General features: G+C 41.5%; 1 protein-coding gene across 1 annotated transcript in view; it reads right to left on the bottom strand.

The window, feature by feature from the left end:
* SLC6A9 (solute carrier family 6 member 9) overlaps positions 1 to 10,441 on the bottom strand; it is a 59,867-nt gene that overhangs the window by 2,211 nt on the left and 47,215 nt on the right. The window contains exons 3-13 of the mRNA XM_032218778.1: positions 8,811 to 8,967; positions 7,974 to 8,105; positions 6,072 to 6,327; positions 5,089 to 5,221; positions 4,272 to 4,406; positions 4,047 to 4,150; positions 3,107 to 3,344; positions 1,931 to 2,065; positions 1,717 to 1,816; positions 1,241 to 1,341; positions 90 to 260 (exon numbers count right to left, since the gene is read on the bottom strand). Coding sequence (XP_032074669.1) covers positions 90 to 260; positions 1,241 to 1,341; positions 1,717 to 1,816; positions 1,931 to 2,065; positions 3,107 to 3,344; positions 4,047 to 4,150; positions 4,272 to 4,406; positions 5,089 to 5,221; positions 6,072 to 6,327; positions 7,974 to 8,105; positions 8,811 to 8,967 — 1,662 coding nt within the window. The remainder of the gene's footprint in view (positions 1 to 89; positions 261 to 1,240; positions 1,342 to 1,716; positions 1,817 to 1,930; positions 2,066 to 3,106; positions 3,345 to 4,046; positions 4,151 to 4,271; positions 4,407 to 5,088; positions 5,222 to 6,071; positions 6,328 to 7,973; positions 8,106 to 8,810; positions 8,968 to 10,441) is intronic.

The following is a 10,441-nucleotide window of genomic DNA, read 5'->3' as shown; positions in this document are numbered from 1 at the left end:
GGTTTGCAGTGGGATCTGAGGCAAGTACACCCATAATGTCCAGAAAGTAGCAGCATCTCTGCCCAGTTGCCGGCAAGCCCCAGTCCTACCTGCAGCAGTGAGTCTCCTTCTGAGCGCAAAATGTAGTAGCCTGCATAGATGGGGATGCAGATGACCGATGAGAGCGCCATACAGAAACCAATGGTGATGGCCCAGGTTGGGTACACATAAGTGTTGTATGTAATTGGTTCATACTGAATCACTGTAAATATGAGGATAAACTGGAAGGAGAGGGGGAAAAGATTGATTAAAGCCAACTATATTGTTCTGACCTAGGCTTCCTGATACAGTAAAAAGCACATGCTTAGTCCCCAAAACTGTCTTTTTATTTCAAAGGCTGTGAATTGTGTTCATTCACAGCCCACAATGAGTCCCAAATAGTTGTAAAGAGTCCTACAGTAGGCTGCAAAAGTCCTTCAGAATAAGGCTGATAAGCACCCATCTTTATCTTCTTTGACACGCTGCCAAAGACTTAAATGGCAATGAGCTTGGCAAGGCCACACGGAGCAAAGAGTCAAAATGGAGTTTTAGAAGATAAACTAACCAGCATGAACCAAGTTGCTTCCTGGAAAGTCCCATGTGCCTTTGCTCCTCCCTTATGTCCTATGGGAGGGGCCAATCACCTCTAAGCCTTACACCCAAGTCGTCCCTTCTGTCTTAACTGTTCTTGCCTTCTGGCAGCTCTGCGCATGCGTGCACTGGGAATAGGAGGAGCCTGTTCCTCTGCCTCGCTGCTGTCTGACTCTGGAGGCTCAGGAGGCAGCACATAACTCCCAGATGGCCTGGGCCCCTCTCTGCCTCTGATGCAGAGCCCGCATCCAAGCTGTCTCCAGCCTCCAGGACTGGCCTATGTTCCTCCCCAACCTCCTTGCTGTGTTGACTCTGCTGCCAACTCCGCAGACTGCCGGTGGACCACAGCATATATATGTACTACCTGGCATCATTCCTAGTCTTGCATTCTAGGGACCTTCAAAAGCTCTCTTAATTTTTCAGACATGCTTGTTTTTTCACAGGAAGTAGAAAACCTCTGGCCTTCTCTCCCCCCTCCCCCACTTACTTATCACTGTGTTTTTGTCACAGTGACAAAAGCAGCTTAGTCTTTATTCCATTCTGGTTATGTTGTTAGTCACCAGTCCCCTTTTCCCTCACTCCCAATCCTGTCTCCTATGTTCTTTTGTGTGTCCCACTTCTTTGTACTCACAAAGATGATAACCGGAGAGATGAATCTCCAACAGATCTGGAAAAATATGGGTGGTGGAAACCCCAGCATCATCTCAATGTCCTTGAAATAGCTCCGGTACCCTGGATAAGAAGATGGTCAGTCGATTAGACTGGAGGTATTGTAATTAGACACTAGGAATACTGCAAGAGTTCACAGGGTATATTTCTTCATTATGTTTCTATCCCTGTTCCTCAGTATGGCTCTTTTGCTCCCTACCTCTATCACAACTCTTTTCCCTAACTGTTTCTTACTCCAGGCTCCAAGGAAATTATAGCCAGGGAAAGTGCCGTTTTCTGCTCTTGGATCTATGTAATATAGTTAATCTTTCGGTATTCCTGGCTGTCAGGTCCCCAGGGGAGTTCTGGCTGTACTGATCAAGTGCTAACTGTTGGAACATCAGTATTCCATTCTTGTTTTGTTCCAATTAATCCATGGAACTGGCAGAAGTTACTCACCATAGACATACATAATGGCAACACACATGATGCATGAAATAACCACAAGTGAAAAACTTGCTGCATAATTGTCCATCAATGATAACCAATAAATACCAGCCTAGAGGAGAAACAAACGAAAAAGAAAACAATTAAGTACTGGATTAAGCAAGCCTTGCCCCTTTCAGCCTTAAAATGGGCTATTTCTGCCTTGCCCTTTAACTCTCCCTCATACCTGTGTGGTGAGTGGGATACCTAACAGAAAGCCCACCACAGCCACACCTAGAGTCACAAAAGTCTTCCGACGCAATATCCATTCATTTCCCACTTCATCCACAATGGCTGTGACAAGAGTTTCCAGGAGACAGAACTGAGGAAAACATAATGAAGAAGAAAAAGTAAACGATAAAATCACTGTTGGTTGGTGGTATATTTTACCAGTTATCTGAACTGCGCAAAATCATAAGAACCGGTTCGCTCAAATTGGTCCGAACCGGCTGAATCCCCACTCTTGCTTACAACTATTTGTTTACTAACCATTTGAACTTACAATAGTTTTGAGAAAAGTGACTTAGGACGGTTTGTCAGATGACCGTTGCAGCATCCCCATGGTCACGGGATCAAAATTTGGATGCTTGGCAACTGGTTTATATTTATGACAGTTGTCGTGTCCCACAGTCAACCTTCTCACAAGCAAAGTCAATGGGGAAGCCAGATTCACTTAACAACTGTGTTACTAACTTAAACATGGCACTGAATTCACTTAACAACTGTGACAAGAAAAGTTGTAAAATGGAGCAAAAGTCATTTAACAACGATCTCACTTAGCAACAGACATTTCGGGCTCAATTGTGAGTGCAAGCCAAGGACTACCTATGCATCAGTTTTGATTAATTTAAAGGTTGGAGATCAGCAGGGCTTCTTAAGTGAATCGGCACTTGGGGCAAATGTACTTTATTTGGGAGGAGAATCTAGCGCTAATAGTTATGTTCAGTGCCTTAACCTGCCACCTACTCCCAGGTGGGTGTAGTCCAGATGTGTATGATTACAATTCTCATCATTCTAAGTCAGCATGAGAATTGATTATTAAACTTAAATATAATGGGAGCTTCAGCTTGATTCCATCTAGGATACAGAAGGCTGCCCTATTGGTACAGCTTCATTAGGACTCACTTTGCCATAAAGGAATTTGGAATGATAGTCATTCGGTATCAAAGTAATCATTCTCCATTTCCCATGATTTCCAAGCACCATTAACATCTTTCCTTCAAACTAGATGAATCAAGTTTGGGGCATATATGTACATACATATGTTTATTAACTAATTTAGCTTTCTCTGGAGTTGTAGCTTTCAGACATGTTGGGGACCTAGAATTGGTCCAAAGCATAAACTGCAAATAACTGTGTTTACCTGTGTACCCAGCCCCAGCAGGATGAGCATGAAGAAGAAGAGAACAGACCAAAAAGGGGAAACGGGGAGGAGTGTCAATGCCTCAGGATAGGCCACGAATGCCAAACCAGGGCCGTGGTCGGCCACCTTGGAGACATCCACTCCCAGGTGATGAGCCATGAAGCCGAGGATAGAGAAGATGACAAAACCTGCGTAGACACTGGTAGCACAGTTGGTGATGCTGATGATGATGCTGTCTCTGTGGGCACACAAAGTTGGGAGAGCTCATGAAAACTACAGCTGAACAGGAGAATCCTGAAGCAAGCCGAAAGATCTGCATCTAAAGAATGGGCTCCCATGTGTGATGTGCAAGTGGGTTTAGGTATTAAATTAGGGGAGAGGTTTATTTTTATTGTTATGTTTTATTTACATTTAACTATGTTTTAGTTAATTCGAGAAGACTATATTTTAATTCTTGCAGCCATCTTGAGCATCATTTGTTGGTAAGATGGGATATAAACCCATCTGACTTGTGCTTTCTAAAGGCAATCTTATGAAAGCCACCTGCACTTCTGAGATCCTTAGATGAAAGAAGGCAAAATTATTTAATTACAAAGAACAAAGAAAACACAACTTCTGTTTCAATTTGCCAAATTAATACAAAACATTATGTGAACTTGCATCATCTTCATAATTAATATGTACTTTGAGGCTGCTCCACTTCATGCTTTAAGACAAAACTAAACTTTCTAGTTCCTGTGTTTCAAAGAAAAGCTCAAAAACTATGCATTGTTTAAAATCAAGTTCCTCCACAATGGGAGAGACAAGGATTCTAGCAGTTTTATTACCTGACATCCCTACTATTTTTCATGCGGATTACTTTCTAGACATATGAACTACTATATATCACCCCAAAATCACTTTGTACATCTTTCCCCATCACTTCTATCAAACATCGTACCTGTAGCAGTTGTTGTGAAACTTGTTATATGACGCCATAGTAATGAGCCCACCCCAGGCACAGCCCAATGAATAGAAGATCTGAGAGGCAGCATCTCCCCATACCTATCAAAGATAAAAGATGTTACTGGGGAAACATAGTTGCCTCTTTAGTTTCGAATTAGAGGGAGATATGGCTCTGGGTTGCACAGCTTATGAACCCCTCTGTGATATCCCCTCTAAATACCTTTGCGTCAAGGATTTTGTTCCACTGTGGTGTCAGATAGTACGTGATGCCACTAACTGCACCTTCAAGAGTGATTCCCCGCACAAATAAGATTGTCAGCACCAGGTACGGGAATGTTGCTGTGAAATATACCACCTGAAAGAGGGGGGACAAAAGGAGAGTTGAAGAGCATTCAGACATATTGCAAGTAGAAAACAGGTTCCAGCAACAATTTCTTCTCCCTGAACTTTGATTTCAGCAGCATGACTATCCTGTCATGCTATCCAAATAAGCTTTGACTCTCTTCCTCTTAATAGCAATAGCACTTAGACTTATATACCGCTTCACAGTGCTTTATAGTTCTCTCTAAGTGGTTTACAGAGTCAGCATATTATCCCCAACAATCTGGGTCCTCATTTTACCAATCTCGGAAGGATGGGGGGTTGAGTCAACCTTGAGTCGGTGAGACCCGAACTGCCAAACTGCTGGCAGCCGGCAGTCAGCAGAAGTAGCCTGCAGTACTGCACTCTAACCACTGCACCGCCGCAGCTCTTAAAATAAATACCCTATTGCAGCCACTATAGTTTAACAAATATATAGAATTTAATAAGTATTTAGGAATACCCATTTTTGACTAGATTATAAACCCACAGAATGAGATAAAGCCACTCTTATGTGACCAAGGATGAACATCAGGAGTGTTATGTCAATGTAAAATGGGAAAATAGTCCAGGACAAGGGTGTTTGCAGATGGGGTCAAAAGCCAATCTAAAAGCAGTAAAGGATTTATATGCAGTGCTTGGACACAGGTGAGTTAAGGAAGAGGAACACTACTTGCTTTTCCTGAGGATTTCACACTCTTGATGAGGCAGAGGAAGACGACAATCCAAGAGACACCCAAACAACCCAGCAGGGGAAGCCGCACTTCACCCAGATTCCCAATGTCATTAGAGAGCTTCAGTACATACCGCCTAGAAGAAAAGATAGGAGTATAAACTCCAATTTGCTAGCATTTTACATCCATTTCTAGCAAATTCACCAAACTAATTTGCATCCACAGCTCTCCAAAACTGGCACTCAAGATCAACAAATACAGGGGAAAAAATTCTTAAAGATGGGATAGTTAACTGCTTTGAACAAATTTTAGAGTCAAAAATTAAGTACACCAGTATATAGATGTTTATACTTCAGCACTACAAACTTACACCAGAATTTATGGAGATATTTTGTTTTCAATGACCTCTAATAAGAAACTCTTTAAAATGCAGGTGACAGTTAAGTCTATTAGAGTATAAATAGCTCCCCTAATATGATATTCTTCGATTTCCTAATTCAAGGAACAAAATAAATTTATTTCAACTCTAGTAAAAAATACTGTGATTTTATTTTCTTCCCTACTGTTTCCATCCCTTGGTCCAGCACTAGTCTTATCTACCTGTGATTATAAAGCACGTTAATAACATATGTCTCTGCCTCACTGGTGGGTTGCTAGCCGGTTTACTAACTGTTTGCTTGTGCGTGTGCGCAATGTTTCTGTGCATGCGCAGAAGTGTCTGGGCGGGTGGGCGGAGGCTCCTGCAGCTGCCACTACCGCTTTGGCCGAACAACCCACCACTGCTCTGCCTACATCCAATCTTTCAGCTATCTGTTTCATTTGAAGCAACATCTTTCCAATATGCAACATCATCCCCAGTAAGTGTAATAACTAATGTTCAGAAGTGATCAGATCAGATTATTCCCACAGAAGGAAATCTCTCACAAACCAATTCCCATTTCCCCCATAGCCATTTACTTAATTACCCTCCCTGCCCCCATTATCACCTCCAATATTCCTCACTGGGGCTAGTGCGCTTCAGAGTCTGGTTGAAGATGCGTGTGATGTTGAGTGATGAACCCATTGAGCTGTTGGTAACATCCAACACACTGGTGCAATTTCCTGTATTCCAAAAGTTATTACAGTATGTCCAGGGTAGCACCCGTGTCATTGAAGAGAAGAAATAATAGAAGGCGATACAGATCACAACATTGTAATAGATTCCAATGTAGCTGGAGACAACCATCATACCATAGCCAACACCTGAAGGAAATAAAGTATAAAGATAAATAGAAAGATTTTGAGATGTGAGTTTGCTGCTAAATGTAAAAGACAGAACACATTGATGTTGGAATTGTAAAACAGAGGATGTAAGTTGGCAGGGGCATGTTTAATTTAAAGCAGAAACAATAAAGTCCATGAGGCTAGTTTATGATACAGAGTTAGGTCCTGCCAACACTTACACACACTGATTAGGTTTATGCAACTAAAACAATACTGCGGTTTGTGGTTCAGCATGGTTTTTGGAACCCAGCCATTGTCCTATCCAGTTGTGTGGATCAGACTATCCATTAAGCCATTATATGGTTCGTTGAAGCGTATGCAAGGAGGTGAACACCACAATTAGAATTGGCTGCTGGTGGTTTAGCATTAAATATCTAGTGCAAACACTGACATTACAGGCTTCTGCTTCCAGATTCAAAACAGCAGAAATGCAGCCATGAGGTGGGAAGCAGAAGACTGCATATGAATAGTAATGTATCTAGATTAGAGGGACCATAACTCATACATTTACAACTGGGCAGAATAAATCTGGCAAAAGCTAGTGCTAGGAAGTAAATATTTTGACCTTTTCTTTTGGATTTATTGTGAACTTCAGATTTTCTACCTTAAAAAAAAAGCAAATTCTCTGAAATGAAAATACAAGCTTTGTTGCTAGGCATTCAATCAGGTTTTAACAATAATCAGATATGGTTCTAGAAATTGTGTTCACATCATATAGCTGAGAGTTATCCAGTCCTCTGGCTAATTACCTCAGCTCCATGCCAGTTAGATCAAAACTGGATGGCACACAGCAGCCATTTTTAAAATCCTAGAGTTGCTGCAAGGAAGCTGAAGGGACATCTTTTCTTTCCAGTTCCTCTTCACATTGGGGGCAGAAATATGTATTTGTCTGATCAGGATAGTCATGAGTGGATGTGATAGGCATCCACCATTGTTTGTTTTATTTTATTTTTTGTTGTTTTCCTTCCTTCCTTCCTTCCTTCCTTCTTCTTTTTTCAAGACATATGCAACAAGTTGAGATTTTGTCAAATGATGAAATGTGCATTGTGACATGAGGACATAATTTCTGCCATTTACATTCTTGTGCGCAATTTTGCAATGTAAATAGAAAGGGACTAGGATCTGTACTGCACTGCATCTATGCATGCTGTGTCATCTGCACCCTTCCTTGTCCTGCAGAGATACCTGTGTGTGTGTGTGTGTGTTTGTGTGTCCCCTAGAGAAGTGTCTTTAGGACTCCAATTCTGCCTCAGAAGAAGAAAGTAATAGTCCATTCACAGGAAGCAATGTGGATGATGTAGCTGACCTGGAAGTGGGGTAGGGTAGCAACTTTCATTTCCAACTACTAAAATTCTCTGCTTTAAAATGTTTGTAAAACATACTAATATATCTAATGATACAGATTTCTCATTTGATAATGCCAGTGTGTCTTGAAAAATCTCAGCTCAGACATTTTGTTTCCTGAAACAATGGAGAATATAGTGTTCCCTGCCACACATTTCAGCTCTGATTTATGGTAGAACTGGCCCTGCTGTAACACCGGGAAGGGGGGGTGCACACAGGATCCAGATGGAGAATGTGATTGTGGCAGTATTCTGAGGGAGTGTCCATTAATTCTCTCTCACCTTTGAACATGGGGCTGATCTTCCAGACACCCAAGCAGCCCTGGCTAGCAAATTGTCCAAAAGAGAGTTCCAAGAAAAACAGGGGGATTCCACAGAACACCAACATGATGAAATAGGGAAACATGAAAGCACCTAGAGGCAGAATAAAAGGAAGAAATCAGCCTTACAGGATTTCAGGAGTAGAAGTCATGCTCTATATGCCAAAGTTAAATTCAGTTCTGGGCATCTGCAGTTATAAAAAGTCAACGTAAAATAAGAAAGCACTGGATAAGGTTTAAAAACAACCTGAGTTGAAGACAGCTTCTTATTCTCGGATTGAGGAAATGGAGGACTTTAAAGCCATTAAGAAATAAAAAGTACATTTTAGGTTTTATTCGAAATGGGGATAAAGCCCGCTATTTGTGCCAGTAATTCCCAGCTGTTTCAAGCAGTCCTTTCATATAATCTCAACGCCAGTACATGCAATTGGTAGTTTAGTTGGGCTTTCCCCAATCTGGTGCCTTCCAGAAGTGTTTGGGCTATTAGTTTAAGAATTCCCAGACGGGTTTGGTTCACAAGTCCTGAAAATCATAACTTAATACATTCAAAGTACCCCTGGTCAGGAAGGTAAGACAGCATATAGTTTCCCATCTTGAGTCTCAGATTGTTAGGACATTACAGCAAAAGGCCCACCATTTCCTGTTGTGCTGAAGCAGAGACGGATGAAGAATCAATCATGAAGAACTTCTCTGCTACCAGCAACTTTCTACTTTTCGGGCCAGAGTATGGTAGACCCATGCTCCCACACAGTCTTCACCAGCCTTTCCACAAACACAGTGCTCTGACCTCCGTACTCACCTCCCCCATTGCGGTAGCAGAGGTAAGGGAAGCGCCACACATTGCCAAGCCCAACTGCATAGCCGACACTCGTGAGAACAAATTCAATCTGGTTGCCCCAGTTGCCTCGCTTGATATTCTCATCTTGCTTACGTGTTTCACCAGGCACAGCCCCATTCTGCCAAAAGAGGAAGGACAGTTATTACTACTAGGCTTGTAAAGGAAGGTTTGATTCTATGCAGGCTTTTTCTGGAGCTCCTTCTAGAGATGCAAAGAAGGAACAGCCAGATATGAAAACACAGCCTACACCCACTTTATCTAACACAGGATAATGAGGAAAAAGCTGCACTCTGGTTGTTTTATGTCTCTCCCCCTCTCCAACTGATGGAAAGGGAGGCAAGGATGGAGAATCTGAGGATGTAATGAGGCTGCTACCTCCTGCTTGCCCAGCTGAATAATCCTGGGTCAAGCTGTAGGAAAGCTGGCAGCTGCAACACATACAAAGCAGGCATGAGATGAGGCGGCACAAAGGAACCTCTGTTCCTCTTTCTTTTGCCTGCCCAATGATCCAGCATAAGAGACCCCAGGCAGGGCCAGCTACTCTAGCCCACTGTGCAACTGAGCCCCCACAAGATCAGAGAAGCCTTGCTAACTGAGACAAAGACTCATCTAATCCATGTTATCTTTCCATCTTTGGCCAACTAGATTCATTTGGGAAGCGCAAAACCAAAGCTCCAGGTCAACAGCTCTCCCTTATTGCTTGTTCCCAGCAGATGGTTATTTATAGATATAAAGGCCCAATTATTTTAGGAATCACCTTCTTGTGCGGGGCTTCCCTATCTATAGACCATGTGCAAATGCTGCCCAGAATATGTTCTCCAGGAACCTGTCTTCACTTTTGAAAACTATTTAAACTAACAATTGCATCTAGTGGTAGGGAGTTTGACATGTTAATTATTATTTGAAAAAAGAAGCCAGATGCACTTCTCTTTGTAGCAACCTCAGAAATCAAACTCAGACTCTTGAACTCTCTTAAATTCTTTGGTGGGAATTTAATATATATATTTTGCCTACTTAGTATGTAATTTAAAACAATCCTCGTTGATATGATTTGTTCCCCATTCCAATAGGTTAAGTTGCAATTCCATTTTTATCCAGGCAAACTTGCACCAGTTCAGTGAGTGGGAGAGTGGGTGGGGGAATCAGCTAAATACTGATTAGCTTAAAGTAAGGTAATTTTAAAATACTTCAAATAAAGGCAATAATATAATTGCACATGTGCAAAATAAGATAACCAGTAGAGGGTGCCAAAGGATATAAACATCTATAATATTCTGTTGCCAAGTAATGGTCAATTGAATTTGCTACCAGATATGGTAACTGTTTAAATCCCTTTGTATCATAATGAAAGCGGTGAGCAAAATTATTCTTTTTCCCTATCTTAGCATTTAGCATTAGGATTTAATGTAAATTATATTTTTTATAGAATCAGGAATGATAAATTACCATTTGTATAATTATTACAAATTCAACGTTCTTCATATTTATTACCTCTGTATATAACCCGTTCTTAGAAGTTGCTTATTCTGAGTCACACTGTTAAACTCAGTATTTTTCAGGGTGCCAGCTTTGATAGCAGCTTTCTTTATTTT

Source organism: Thamnophis elegans, chromosome 5 (genome assembly GCF_009769535.1).
Source record: "Thamnophis elegans isolate rThaEle1 chromosome 5, rThaEle1.pri, whole genome shotgun sequence".
Lineage (NCBI taxonomy): Eukaryota > Metazoa > Chordata > Lepidosauria > Squamata > Colubridae > Thamnophis > Thamnophis elegans.
The sequence above is the reverse complement of the archived record's forward strand: the minus strand, read 5'-3'. Positions and strand labels throughout refer to the sequence as shown.